At 35.0% G+C, this 16,194-nt stretch overlaps 1 protein-coding gene across 1 annotated transcript in view; it reads right to left on the bottom strand.

The window, feature by feature from the left end:
- Window positions 1-644: 644 nt before the first annotated feature.
- Window positions 645-16,194, bottom strand: part of KIAA0825 (KIAA0825 ortholog) — a 251,032-nt gene continuing 235,482 nt past the window's right edge. The window contains exon 21 of the mRNA XM_067315851.1: window positions 645-3,264. Within this exon, the coding sequence (XP_067171952.1) occupies window positions 3,150-3,264 (115 nt within the window). The 3' untranslated portion in view covers window positions 645-3,149. The remainder of the gene's footprint in view (window positions 3,265-16,194) is intronic.

Below are 16,194 nucleotides of genomic sequence, written 5' to 3'. Positions count from 1 at the left end.
CTCATTGAAGCTGAAGTTCAGTAAAGAGAGTGTAGTATAGTAAAAACTAAGGCGAGAATTAGGCATAGGCATTAGTAATAACACATGGTTACTTGGTTTGTGCTATCTAGTCCAACTAATTTGTAGAAATATAATAAATATTTCCTTTTAAACTAACTCAGCTAAGCCAATGAGGCCCATCCAGAAAGGTCTCCTGCACCCCAAAAACCTTAATCCTTATTTTTGACTATGTTTCCAGGAACAGTTAACATGGTCAGATTGCAGTGGTCATACAACACAAGGCCCACATTGCAGTCAGAAAATCTGGCTCTCATTGCCTTTATTTATTGAGGCTAAATGTAAAGTGTGAGACATTCCTGAATCAACAAGTACTGAGAAAGAGCCAGCACATAAAATATGAGAGTAAAACATTGCAGCTCTATGAATCCATCAGTCTCTAAAATGAAAGCAATCTTAGGTCAATTTTAGAATCAACAGAACTTTTTTAAGAATGTAGACCTATTGTTTTATGACAAAAGCCAAAGAATGCAGTGTTCTGTTAAACAAGTATTCTTAATTTTACACACCTTGAGATGTAAAAATGATCAGCTCTTTCAGGTGTCTTTCATTTTTCTTCAATTAAGGGTTTAAATTTAAAGTAAGCAGTCTTGATAAATTAATGGTATGCTATTTAGCAGTCTTAGTTATCCAACTTTTATTATTGTAATTTCATTGAACAAATGTGAATGTTGCAGAAGTATCTATTCAGGATAAGTGATTTTGCCATGTTGCTTTTACTTTTATATCCTGAAGGTCAGATATTAGGATCATTACATTGCAAATGGACCAAGCCCTGCTATTTCTCACCAAGGATTTACGGACAAGTTCAATTTCAAATGCATATTAGCTTGCATTCATACACTCTTAAAGACATATAGGTCTGAATAAGAAAAACATCCAAATAAAATATTGTACATAGGTTCAGGATTTATTCAGACTTCTTGTTCTATCTTGTCAGCTTTACATTGGTAAAGATTATAAATATACTCCTACTAAGAAAAGCTAAGACAAAATTATCCTTGTGCTACCCAGTGGGTTACTCCTGAGTTAATCTGGCAAGGAGAGAAGGGAGGAAAGGGCATAAAGATTTTTTTTTTCACATGACTGTTTACAAATTATTCCAGAATGAGGTATGTTGTGAATTTAAAGCACAATAACCAGTTTGGAATAACTCCGCATGTGAACATTCCCATTTCAGAGTAACTGAGGATTTTTTTTTTTCTGGTTTACCTTATTTCACTTGCGAAGTTTATCCTAATCAGAATAAGTGTTTCCCAGAAGGGGAGCTTTTTCACAGAAAGTATTTCAGTCAGTTTCACCACATAGAGAGAAATTCACTTTATATGACTACACAAAAAGTTAATTAGGTACAATAGATTTTGACAAAATAGGAAAGAATGTTCCAGGTACTCCAACTTCCACTTGCACTGACACATCATTAGTATGACTGAGAGTGCGTATGCCTCATTTGTCAGCATATTGCACCTGCCATCATAGGCAATCCCTGTAGCCATGTTCTAAGCCTTAAAACCACAACTGATCTTTTAAAGTTGAAATACAAAGCAAGGAAAAATTGTTTTTCACCCTTCATCACTTCTTTATGATCTGAAATGACTATCTCAATGGTAGAGGAAAAGGTCTGTTTCTTTTTATAAATAATATTCTTAACATTTGTGAAATACCAGTGCCTCACTTCCCTTTCACTGATGCAGTTTTGTAATAAGATCTTGGGAGATTTGTGAGATGCAGTGGTCCCCATTTTCATTTTAAATGGTCCAATATTTTATACACATGATAAAAAAAGACCAATTAAGATGAGGAAAAACTGCATTTCAGATTAGACGCTATGCCAGCATTACTATTATGGTCTCCCATGATGCTACTGAAGTCTTTAGGGGAAAAAAAAAGAATGCTTCGGGCTCAATTCTTCATTGTTACATCACTGTAAACTAGCGCTCATTCTATTCAAGGTGTCTGAGTTATGTCCATAATAGCATCCGTGAGAAGAAGCAGTGTGCATACGCTCTAGCAGTGGGAACAGAAATAGCTGCAGCTCAGAGTATAGCCTTACCAGGATCTTGCCAGGATCCTTCATCAGGCAGAGAAAATGATTACCTTGGACTTCCAATGCAAGAAACAAACTGAAAAATCATGGATTATTTTTACAGAGCTACACCTTCTGTATAAAAATTATTTTCACAACAGCCACCTATCTACGCAAATAGCTATTTTTAACCTTTGAGGAAGGACTTTTACTGAAAAAGAAACCATTTAATATTGGGGAAATGAAAATATCAGATTATTTTAAAAATGGGATTTTACTATATCAGAAACAAATGCTGAATTCTTTATTGACTTCTCAGTTCACTAGAGAACTCACTAGAATACTTTGAGCACTCCCTGTGCATAAACTGTTTTTTTTTTTAATAAAAAGATGCATCTCAAAACTTTAAATGCTGCTAACAGGTTTCACTATAATGTGCCTTTGAGTTAGGACTATTCTGCCATTGTGAAGGCAATAAAGGCTGATGCAGTTTTGCTTCTCGTCCCAGAGCAACTCACAAAGGACCTTGTACTAAGGTGAAACTCTAGACCTATGGCTGATGCCTGTCCCTTCTCACACTTTTTGGGTGATTTAGCGTCAATACTAACTAGAACACAAGCACCAAGGGAGAAAAAAGCTGCTTGAGCTCTGATCTGACACTACCTTGAGGCAGGCTGACTCTGACTCTGGAACGGTAGATATAAACATATCAATTTTTGCTTAGAACATGTCCAGAGAAATATTATTTTTAGATGCCACTGTGAGTTCTAAAATTTTAAAACAGTTCTTGGTTTGTCATTCAGGTTTATGCCTCCACAATATCAAGATACATCTTACTTGTTTTGTGACATGCACATTTTCATCTGTTGTTGCTTGCCTTATATGTGTGTTAACAGTTGCTGCTTGGATGGGGCGACTAGACAATAACAGGGGAACATTCTTCAGTTTAAAACTCCTACTCAAGATATATATTCCCGAGCTTTCTAGTCCTGTCAGTTATAACCAAGCCATTAAGTTAATCATGTTGAATTCAGAAAAAGGTGCTACCCAAAATATGTCAAAGTAATTATTCTTCTTTATCTTCTGAGGCAGGAGTGTTCTGTGTGAAATAAACATTTTTGAAGTGTTCTACCATAGCTTTCTCATCATCTTCAAGATCTGCACCTTCTTTCATCTCCCACCTGAAAGAAAAATAACTTTTTATTAATGTTCTTATGTATTTTTAGACCAGTTTTTAGAACAAGCAAGACAGTAAAAAAATGGTTACCATCAATTCATTGCCCCCCAAACTGTGGGGTACATCAGCTGAACTTACTGAATCATACAAAATACAACCCAAAAAATCTCGCCCTATGCAACTGGCATGTTTGTGAGACAACTGACACAAATTGTCAAATCTACACCAAAATCTTACTCATATGTAGTGTAATGGTGTGGTTTTTTTCTATCACACCTTGGTAGAAGACTGACTAGAAGCCATATAAAACTAATGGCGAAAAAGTGGAAGAGCTCACAAGGGTTTTGAGATGGGAAGTGGACAGTCTCAAGATCCTTTAAGTTTGCAGTCAAAACTCAAATACCACATGATATTCAATCCAAAGATTTAATGTGAATGATCATCATTCTCTTGCAGTGATACTACTAAATTAAAAAATACTACAAAACTGACTGGCATACCTATCATCCCAAGAAATGAACAATGTATCACGTCCTTCCCTTTCTCTATGTGAATACTCAATTCTAATTTAGGACAAAGTCCTAATACAATTGAAACTGAAAAAGTGAAAAAGAACAGGAAGATGATTTTGCTTTTATTTAGTAGTTAAATCAAAACACCGTAAGAGTCATGCAGCATCTCCTTGCAGAAAATTAGGGTAATAAATGCTGAAATACTGCTGATACACAGCCAGTTAAACTTTGTCCCCCTTTAAGGAAGAGGGGGGAGGGGGAAAGAAGATTGCCTCCTCTCTCACTATGCCTATGTAAAGCTCAGTAATGTGACCCTATCTCTTTTATGAAATTTTGAAGATTTTCAAGAGCTTGACATCCCTTTAATATTAATCTCTTTCTGTTCTAGATTGATAACGAAGTGTAGGCTCCCAGTTCATACCAGCTAAAGACAAAAGGTAAAGCATACAAGCAGCACGGTTACTGAATACAGAAATCAGATTTTCAAGTATTAAATATAGTAGATTATAACTGATCCACAGGAGGATCCTATAAAGTAGGAGACACATAAAGGAGCAGAAAGACAAAGACTGCTTTCAGGAGACTAATATCAGAGCAATATTTTAATCCTGCCCTCACACTTGTTATGTGCTCATTCAGACTGCAAAACAACCAGGAGTCAAATACAAATTTACAGACTGGTGAATAAATTAAACAGAATATGGAATGGTGGGATGAGTACATTGCATTCATCACACTTGCAAAAAAGGACAATCATTACTGGCAAGAAGGTATGGTGTTTATCTTTTGTAACTATATTTAAAAGCTTACTAAAACCAGAAAAAGAAGTGCTCTGTAGTATAATTTTATAATTAAAATACAGTTAGGAAAAATATTTTCAATGAACATGTATAAATTAGCATATATCCATCATGCTTTTACCTTAAAAATTGAATCTGATAGCTAACGTTACTGCCTGGACTGAGTAAATAGCAGAAGAAGCAAAGCATACTTTGAATAAAATGATATGCACTCTATGTCCATGATCAAAGTTTTGCAATAATTCTTAATACCCCACTTATATATGGTTCTACTATCATACTTCACCTCATTGGACTATTAATATTAGGTACAAGTAATTACTATTATGGCTGTCTGCTTCGTTCTCTCATTTAAGAGATGTTTATAACATCTGGCTATATGAGCCATCAGCACAGTTCCTCGTGTAAGCATCCCAGATGAATGCTGGCAAACAAGGTGACTGGCTTCCTCTTTTCCTTTTGCTAATGTACCGAGGAGCCTCTTCAAACCTAGGAAGAAGTAGTGCAACCCTTAATTTGAATTTATGGTCCTTAGAGTCATTCTAAAGCACCACTTTACCAGTCCAATTAACTCATTTTAATTAATATGATTTGCTGCATGTTTTCAAGTAGAGGAGTTTGCTCAGAAAGAAGACAACTAGAATTGCTAAATGGAATACATTTAAAACAGTTATTACTTGAGGTATAACGCATAGGAAACGAGCAGTCTTTGCTAATGGAAGCTTAACTTAACAATAAATCAGCAGATTCCTTTTAAAGATAGTGACTTCTTACTTGTCAGCACAGTTCACTGAATCTTAAACGTTAGAGTTGGTAAAAATCTTCAATGTCATCCAGTTTGGACATTCTTTAGTGTTCACTTTATAAAAGTTATTACTAATACATTACATTACCATTTTATCAAAAAGTAGTCTATTTTTAAAGCATTTAAACAAGTCCAATGAGGATAAAAATGTCTTCTATGCATTTGCTTAACAGTATCCATGAATTAAAGATCTACGAAATGAGCTTGACAAACACCTGGTGGCTCATCTGATTTTGAAATTGTTCCACTCTTATGTGTAAAGTCTGTGGAGGGTGTTGTTTTTTATAAGACTACTGGACAGCCCATGAGAAGGCCACAACATATCTTTGCTGTTCTAAATGGGATGACAAATCAGGTGTCTGTGTTCAAATGGAGAAAGAGTCAACATTTACTATTCCAAAATTTGTACAAAATGGAACATGTTTTTACTAGCATACCTAAAATGTGTGACAATTGTTTTGGCAATAGTAATGGCACAAATCCAGCCATGCAGTAGCCAGTTCAAGCAATGTGAATGTGAATGAAATTACCATCATGAATTACTTTCAAAATACCAGCTTTTTTGAGTTGAACAGCCAACCTGCAACTTCTGGTTATTTCAAATTATTAGTAACATGGCTCTGAGAGAAGATTTCCAAATAGCTTGGTTGGCACATATTTTATTTTAGTCTGGCTGTATTTTGGAAGATTAAATTAAATGGGCATTCCAAAAAGATACTGGAGACACTTGAACCAATCAATCATATCACTATCTACATTTTGCTTACAGTTCATATAATCACAGTAACATAAGTCTGAGTGTCCAGAAATTTAGTAAACCCAACTTTCAGGACATTCTTCATATTTAAAGGAAAGCATATGTTTAGTATAAAATACCATCACCTTTGTAAGCTTTAGGGTAGAATTGCAAAAGCACAGTTTTCAAGCCACTAGTATTTGTGTACTTGCAGAATGAAACATCTGAAATTTTTTTTTCAAATATGCAGAAATAAAAAATAACGTAGGTGACATATTTTTGTGCATATCTGAACAGAATTGCCTATAAACTTTTCTCCATCTCTGTTCTCGCTGTTTCCCTCTCTGTTACATGTGGCTAATCGAGGAAAAAAAACTAGCAATATATTTTTTCAGATACATAGATACAGCACAGTGCTTCAGCACAGATAAATACAGAAATCAGTGAAGTTTTTTGCTATTCGATGAGCCCAGATTGTGGCTTAGGGCATGAGGTCAAACAGGACAGCTAGCACTAGCAGAGCTTCTGATTTCCCTGCTAAATAAGAGGCGAGAGAAGAAGACGTCTTGACTTGTGCATCTGTAAGCTAATGAAGTGCAAGGGGAAAAGTATGCAGTGCCCTAGGAAGATCCAACGATTCCAGCTCAGGTTTCCTTAGCAATGCATAAACGTGCTATCCTTGTTTATAATTAGCATCAATACATCTTTTTATATATATAGGTATACAGGACTATGTTCCACGATAATTCCGTATCTCAACTATACTGAATTAAAAAAGCTAAATAAAGATTAAATGTGTTTGCAGAAATGCAGAGATAAATCTGTTTCCATACGTCTTTTAAAAAGCATGCAGAGCATTTTAGCATGGCTGTATTTAAAATATGTTCATACATTTGCTACATTGATTTTCTCTTGCAGTACTGCATATATTTTGTAACTTGCACATATATTCATATGGAGGCACTTAAAAAAAAACATAACAAGAACTATATATTACATTTAGGTGCTTGTCACAGATCAAAAGGAAGTATATGCAGGTAATGCCAAAGCAGTGGCATACTAAATCAGAAGTGTAACATATACAGTAATTTCCATATGGAGATTTTCAAAAGCAACGCAGATTTTACCTGTTGCAGATTGCTGCCTTTTAAGAAGTTTCATTAAGGAGTTTACTTTAATAGGTACTATTTGATTAGTTACTAAGTTTATTCCTTACTTTTAAAAAGTGTAAAAAGATTAGAGGGAAAAAGTTTTGTAAAAAATGACAGCTAGGAGAGAGTAAACATGAATAAAACTGAAATAAAATTAAGAACTTTTAAAAACTCAGATGTATTTTAAACTTTGAAAAATCTCCTTATTGACATTATTTGAGAGACTGACCATGCCATTTTTGAAAGCTAAATATACAGAAAGGGTCACCCTAATATTTATATTAGAATTTTATGTATTCATAGCAGTGTCTATGTAGTTTTTTGACATCTGTTGCATCTTCCTAATGCCCTGAACAAAGTTGCATCATATATAATTCCATGGAATAAAAATAAATAGAAAGTACAGCTGTTGGAATTAAAATGGATCTTTGGCATATGACTGCCATACTGATACCATTGTTATTTCCTACAGAAAAGCCGGTGTCTTGGGTCCTCTTGTATGGAACTGTTGTCAAACAATGAAAAATTTAACTGTACAGCTGTATATTAGTTAGCTGAAAATATGCATTTTCATACTTGATGATATTAAAATAACTAAATTGAATAGTTGATACTTATCAAAACACAGCAATATATTTAATATTGAGATAATAAGATGACATAATTCATATCTAATCTAAATCAGACACAGACTGCCATTCAAATATCCTAACGGGTAAATATTCAGACTTTAAGCATGCAAGCTCTTGAGTTTATCTATTTTCATTGGTGAGTTATCACTGGAAAGCTTTACAGAAGCACTATATTTTCAAGAGGAATTTTGACAACAACAAGCAAGCCCAAGGAGAGAAAGTTTTTCCCCCCCCCCCCCGTATTATGTAAGAAGAAAATAAGGCAACAGTGGGAAAAGAACACAAAAAAGATGCTTAAATTTAACTTATATTCCCATTTATCTTTATGTGATTTAAGAGATGTTCCATGTAATTTAGATGAAAATATTTTCTACATAATCATTTTTATTTTCTTCAATAAATTGTTTTGCTATAATTTTCAAACTTCTGTCTGAATGCATTTTCTTAAAAATAATGTTATAAACTGAATGAGGCAAAAGGAAGTGACAATTAGTGTATAAACTACTAATAGATACAATTTTGTGATGACAAATGAAATCCATCCCATTTTTTAACTGGTGCAGATTTTCTGCAAGGGACTTAGGGACTTAGCCCTAATATGCCCTGTCAACTGTGGCATATTCTCTTATATCGTGTGACATGCTTGCAGTTGTGGTGCCCTCCCAGTTCAGCTGGTCCTGATGTCCCTCCATTTTTACAGAGTGTTTTTCATGTGCAAGTACTTCCTGTAACCTTTTTAACTTGAGGAGAAGAGAAATAATAAGTTGTATTTTCTCTGAAAGAGGTTTTCTTATTTGTCCCTATGCTTACTCTTTGTGGAACAGAATTATGTTAAATATTATTAGCTGCTTGATGACGATGAGACTGACCATTTTGTTGCAGGTCTCGACAGAGAAAGAGGCAAGTGACAAAGCAGGCATGAAGTAGGAGCAGCCGTTCTGGCAGTGTGTTTTTATCTTTTGCAACATCCACGCTAGTTATAAGCCATCATCACACATCCTATTCTCATACCTATGTTGGGCTGATTTTGGTGCGAATTCAAACACATGTGGAAGAAACAGCCATTAACCCTTTGTACTGGATATTCACTAATATCTGAAATAGCAAATGTGCAGAGTCTGGTATATTTTGATAGTTTTACTATTTGAGACTTCTTGTGATAAGTGGATTATTTGAGGTCAGTCTATTCATTCACAAGCCATGAAACTGAGAAAACAGGAACCTTGTGTGGTACAAGCATGTCATCCATAGATTTATTTAATTTATATTCTTCCTGAGCAAGAGGAATACTGTGTCTGGCAATCCTGCCTTGCTGGTATTTCTAATAGTTCACCTTCCTCATTAAAGTCAGAACATACATTTTCCTCCCTCTCTTTTGAAATGTAGAAAAAAGATATTAAAATTTCTCAAATGTATTGATTCCCTAAAAGGAGCTAGTCAGAAGCTTATTTTGGATTAAAATAACCATTTACATTTAAATGTATTAAAATGCTGCCAATAAAGCCGGTAGTATTCCCTACACTGAGTGCAATGGGTAGAGAAATCATGCTGTTAAAGAAAATAAAACATCTTGCTACCAGCTCATGGAGCATTTTAGTGGATTATCTTCTTCCTTCATGAAGTTGTTGATGGACACAATAGCGGGTTAGTCTTGCAGGCAGTGAAACAATTGTTTCATCAATGACTTGCATGTTATATTTCACCATGAGACTGGAAATCGCAGCAGCTAGTATCTTGTTTGCCTTTTGAAGTGTTAGAAGAATGTACATATCTGTATGTTTCACTTCAGATCTCAGTTATAAATACATTTTTGTGGTATGAGAAATCATGGACAATGAAATATATTTTATATCTATATTAGAAAGCCACCTGAATCCAATGTCTGTCCATAATCTTGAAAAAGTCTTGAAATAGTCTTGAAAAAGCTTTCAGTTTCTATGTGGGACAATGTTTTATTCTTCTAATGCCACTAAATGAAAAGAGAAGTCTCTGATAAATGTCTAAAGACTGAGAATAACATTTAAACTCCTTAAAATTTAACATTGTAGAAGAAGCCTGCTTTGCTTTAGCCATTTGGCAGTAATGTTCTCTGTCTTTTAATCTCTCTTGAACCCTGTTACTATAAGCACATACTCTTAAACGAAAAAAAGGGGGAGGACAGGCAGGCAGTCATCAAATACACAACTGCTGTACGACTCATATTGAACAAGATCCAGAGCAACAATCCTATGCATGTGAAAATTTTGGTAGTGAATATTCACACTGAAATATTCACACTGAAATCGCACTAACTGAGACAACATCTCGATGCCTACCCAATATAAAACAGTCCACATGTCTTTCTCAATCCAAAATAAAATAATATTCATTTGTGGTAGAAAGTTATATTGCTTTATGTGAAAATCAGTGCCGTTCACCATATTCAGAAATAAATCAAAACTGCAAATTTCAACACATCTTTGCCAAATACCTCTCTCTTGCATGCACACACAAACACCAACCAAACTGTCCTCCCATAATCTTCCCAATCAACACAATCTATTTATTTTTTCCTAAATGGTATGGAGGAAGAAACCATGAGAAATATTTACATTTTTAATTATTTGTATGCCACAAAAACAGGAGCCAGGCAAAAAATTGCAGGAAGACACAGCTATAAGAGATCAATGGATTACCACTTCTTAAGACCAAACCAAAGGAAAGAGTAGTTCAATACCTTTATACTGAAGAAATGAGTACCTGGGAAACATTTTAGAAAGTATGTCATGAAAAGAGAATAGAGCTTTGACTCACAGGTTGACCTATCCCAGCTATGAAGTTAAGACATTGGAAGGATATTTAAGAAGTTCTGAACTGAAATAGAAACTTCACAAGAATTGGAATAAAATGATGAAAGACCCTTTTTCAGGGCAAGAACACAGCTACAAAGAATGTTGTCAAGGGCAGTGGAAGGCACATAGCTGAAATTTTATGAGGCGCTTTCCAGCTGCCATAAGAAAGGAGAGGCAGTATTTAGCCAGCCAACCTTTTATTTGGTGTCTTCTATCTCATATCTCTGCTAGAGATCAAGCCTCACAAACTCCAAGCCATGGGTTGCAGAGAACGGGAAACAATTTCCACAGGATGCAGCTTTTCCTTAGGTCTTTTTTTATTTTAACCTTTTCCCTTCACATTTATAACACAGTAGAAAATTGGAAGAATCTATATTCTCAATACTACAGTTGGTTCTTTTAAAAAATCATTAAGATAAATTTCCATTATTAAGTGCATTCTTACAACCATTTAGTGCACAGCTGTAAATAATGGACATTGGAGAGACGAAGGCACATACCAAGCCAGCTTCGTTGAAGCTGCCACCCTAGCTTGCTCTGAAGTTCTTTAGATTGCTGAGGCAGCAAGATGTTCTGTCTAGTTCTTGTTCGGTTTTCTGTGATATCCTATTGCACTAACTCAACACAACTTAAATACTGCTCCTCTAGGTCCAACAACATTTCTGTTGCAATAATTTTAATGTCGTAGTTAGTCTGTCTAAAACATGGGAAGACTCTTTTAATAAAGGTTTGATAACTGTTTCCAACTTGGTTGTGAAAAAAAACATATGTGAATGTATCTATCTATATGTATGGCATTACTAATTAATGAATGATAACAAAATAAGACTGATAGAGAAAAGGGAAAGTACTAAACAATTAACAGAAGAGTAATCATGACAAGCCTACAATAGATCAACACAATTGAGTGAAATGAAACCAGAAGTTTCAGTCACCTAAATATTTATGCCCAAGAAAAACTTGGCATTTTAGTTTGTATAAATCCTATAATAGGAAAAGGATACAGAGAGAAATCACTCATTTCTAATAGTTTTCTTCCACACTGTTTCATCTAAGTAATATTCCTCTTGGACTAAGGCACCTGAATTCCCCGAATACACAATTTGTCCATGGCCTTGCCATTCTGGCTTTCCACTACTTCACTGTGAGTCATAGGGACTCTCTATTACGTGCAAGCTGCATTCTAGAGCAAATTAGATCTTAACATAGCATAAAGAATAAAGGAAGCATAGAAATATACATATATCAGCAGGATCCTGGAACTATAATGCTTTTGAGACATGAAGTGCATTTGATAAGTTAACAATTACCTTGAGTTAACAGTTTTAGGGAAGGTGCCTGCCACTGGCTGCTTTGTTTTTTTAATAATAAATTATTTGTATTCTAATTGGGTGAAAATTTTTGAATGAAAGGTCTTGAACAATTGGGCAGATTTTAGATGACTGGTTCATTGTCAAATTATAGGAAATATTTTAATTTTTTTAATCATAGCCTTATAAATTTGTATCTAATATCAAAACATTTTAATGTTTTATAAAAAATAATTTGAATTTTTGTTTAAAATCTTATGTCCTTTTGGAATGTGTTTTTTATTTTACAAAATTTTTGAAATTTTTAACCCAAACTGATTTTTTCAACTTTGCAGATAACCAAAACTGTGTAAAAAGTTTTTGTTCAAAGCAAAGCATTTCCCATTTGTTGTTGTGTTATTGCTTTTTAAATAAGTGAAACAAAACCAAAAAATATTTATACAATTATTATTTGTATTATATTATACAGTTATAATTATTTATACCATTAACAATTATGCCTTAATCAAATTTGGACCAAAACACATCCTCTTTTGTTCCAAATCCTTATAATCTAAAGCAAAGTTTCTTCACAAAGGATAAATTCATAAAGCAACATTCAAAGATATATAGTACTAACATCATATCTGCTTATTGCCACATTGTCTACAGACTCTATTCTGTGCACATTCTTTTATTTCCATTAAGTAAATATAAGTTTTACCTGCATATGATTACATGGTAGAGCTTAAGGACCAAAAATTCATCCACTAAAACTATCCTGCTCTTCAAATCCCGCACTACTTTCTTCTCTCTCTTCCCCCCTCCCCCTTTTATTTCAATTTACAAAGGTTTTCCATAATGAGTGTTGAAAACCCAACATAAATACTTTAAAAAGGATTAAGCTTTCAAATGTGGTTACTGTGGCATATGTATGTTCCATAAATACAAACACAAGATATATCTGCTGAGAAATTATGTTTGATAATTTGACAGCTTTGTGGCTTAGCAATATAAAAAATTCATATTTTGTCAACAAGGAACTTCCTCCATTTCTTAAGAAGGGGCTACTATGATAGCACAAAAAGCATTTGAAAGCATAAGTTATTATGGGAGTAATATGAATCCCTCCACCTCCTAACACATTCAATTCAAAAAAATATTCATTTTCTTCTTTTAGAAGAATTTTATTCAGTTCATAACTTGCAGAAAAAATTTTATACAATCCAAGTAGAGCATTTAATGGAGTCAGGTCCCACTTTTATTGGGACCCCAAAGTTTTATTCAAATTTGAGCAAATGATGGGCTGCTGCAAAATGTTATGTTCTTTAATGTTTGTACCAAAGAAAAGAAACTCCTGCCTGGCCTGTAACCACAGTTCTTGAGTCTTCTGTTAAAATCGTGCATGTACCTATCTAGATATCTTATTTCACAAAATTGCACCGAATCACAGAACAGCTGAGGTTGGAAGGGGCCCCCGGAGATTGTCTAGTCCAACCCCCTGCTCAGAGCAGCATCACCTCAAGCAGGTTGCTCAGGGCCGTGTCCAGTCGGGTTTTGAGTATCTCCAGTGATGGAGACTCCACAACCTCTCTGGGCAACCTGTGCCAGTGGTTGACTATCCTCACAGTAAAAAAGATTTTTCTTAAGTTTAAACAGAATTTCCTGTATTTCAGTTTGTGCCCATTGCCTCTTGTCACTGAGAAGAGTTTGGTTCCGTCTTCTTCACTCCCCCCCCCCCCATCAGGTATTTATACACATTGATGAGATCTCCCTGAGCCTTTTTTTCTCCAGGCTGAATAGTCCCAGCTCTCTCAGCCTCTCCTCATTTCATCTGATTTCATCATTTCACGTGGAACTACCCCAGATGGCACACAAACACAGTGTCTCCTTCACACCTATAGAAATTCTAGCAGGCAGGTTTACTAAAGGAAACATTAGCCCCTTCATTAGCACTGTCACATATGGCATCGTTGTCCCTTCTCATGCATGCTGCAGCTGCATCTAGCTCTGACTACTACGTATTCATGTAACTAAAGATGGTATCATAGGATATTTCTACATGGCATGAGAGAGTGTTGCAGATAAATGACAGAGACAGCACTAAATGAGCTAGTCCCAGTTCTGAAAACAGTGTAGTTACATTGGTGCAATATTAGCTCCAGACAATAAGGCCATACCTGCACTTTCTGGGGCAGAGATCAGACTTTAAGTTGCTCAGATAACCTTAATTTTTTCGCACACTTTAAAACTTGACCTTGCAGTTTTAAAAATCTTTGATCATATTACATACATAATATTTATATACTATCCTAAAAGTATTGAGTGGCCTATGGAAAATGCTGACAAAAATACATTAAGGAATATCACAACATGGTACACAAACATAACGATGTTACAGGGAATATAATCCCAATACCATATACAAATGAAATAATTATCTTTTGCTAGTATCAAAAGGACACCTATATATGCTTCAATGTAATCCAACTACCACCAGAGTGTACCTATTTTGCTCCCAGTAGGTAATTTCCTGGCCTAACTATATGCTCTCAGGTAGTTCTGCCTGCTTACGCTTGGCTCCTTAGGATCATGTGGTTGATGAGAAAGTGTCCCAGGCTCAGTGCCGCTGGAGACAAGGTATCCTGGATGTGCTCCAACTATATCCCTGCCTTCTGCCCAACTCTCAGCTTACTTGTGGGACACTAATTCTCTCAGTTCAAACAATAACTTTTTAAGAAGAATAGTAAACTGTTCTTCAGCTGTTTTTAGGCTTAGCAAGGATCTTGTCAAGTGGTCCTACTAGTGAATGAAAGCTCCCGTAACTTCCCTAGGCTTTGGATAAGCCCATACGAATAACATCTCACCACTTCAGTGGGAGTCACTTGAACCTTGAGAGAAGAGAACAAGTATCCTTTATTTTACTTTGACCCACGCAAATTTTTCCTTGTGTAAAGAAATCAAAGTGAAAATGATATTTACCAGTTACAACTTTTGTAATAGCCGAAATACTGAAGTAAATCTGTCAAAATCGGATGTCTGAAAGTGTTTTTCAGTATTTCATTTTCCTGCCTAACACTCGTAGGGTAAATGTGGTCCCTCCAATAAAGACCAGCATATGACTAATGCCTGTATTTCTTTACCTATAGAAAATAGATGTTTAGTACAATAAGATGTACAATCTTTTTTTTTTTTTCTTTTCCCAGCTCTGAACTACCTTTTTGAAAAGCAACTGTATGGAAACTGTGCACTAAACACAATGATCATTAATGGCCTAATGCTAATACTGAGTCAAGATGAATTCCTTAATGGTAGAGACTGAGATAGAATATGCCAAAAATAAAACAAAATAGGAGATGGAGAGGCCAGAATAAATTGGCTGGTTTGCACTGTTATATACAAAAAAATTGAATTCAACGAACCCTGAGGCCTAGCAGCTGCTTCTTATTTTATTTTCAAAACTTAGTAACTGGTTGTGTAACCCTGTCTCACTTCCCCAGAGGATTACAGAGGCCAGACTGAAAATGCAACAACCAATTGATACAGAGATATCATCTCAAAGAAGAATAAAGTAATCTATAGATAAAAATCTACATAACCTAACAAATCAATTTCAGACAAGCAAACAGGTGAGTAAGCAAAGACAAACAAGGAGATAAAGATACATAAACAGGATCTCTGTCCACAGTACGCATCATTGTTAATAGTTTAGTTTCCATTTCACTGGTGCATTGCAATCCTTTATGGAAAGGCTCACGTTAAAAAAAAAAAAAAAAAAGTCTTTTTCTGTGTCTGGAACTGAAAATCTAGTTATTTTCCCCATCTCACTCCATGTATCATCTCCATGAAAGATAACATTGCCTATGTCAGTCTAACTAATGTTACAACATTTTTACAACATGTGGAAAACATTGGGATAAATGCTAGGAAGAGAAAGCAGTGAAAAAGGGGCTAAAAATATTGGAAATCAGTGATGCAGACCAACATCTTGCAACCAAACTAAAGGAGAGAACCAGAAGAAATTCCTCTAAAGATATATGGAAATCTGTTGTTCATTTTCTGCCTATTGCTCAAGTCACTTGTGAACTGAAGTGAAATTTGGTCACCTAATCACATCAGTAATGTTCTCTAAGTCAGCAGTAGATCTGTACTTTGCAAATACAGTTCAATGGTAGTCC

This window comes from Apteryx mantelli, chromosome Z (assembly GCF_036417845.1).
Source record: "Apteryx mantelli isolate bAptMan1 chromosome Z, bAptMan1.hap1, whole genome shotgun sequence".
In the NCBI taxonomy this organism is placed as follows: Eukaryota; Metazoa; Chordata; class Aves; order Apterygiformes; family Apterygidae; genus Apteryx; species Apteryx mantelli.
The sequence above is the reverse complement of the archived record's forward strand: the minus strand, read 5'-3'. Positions and strand labels throughout refer to the sequence as shown.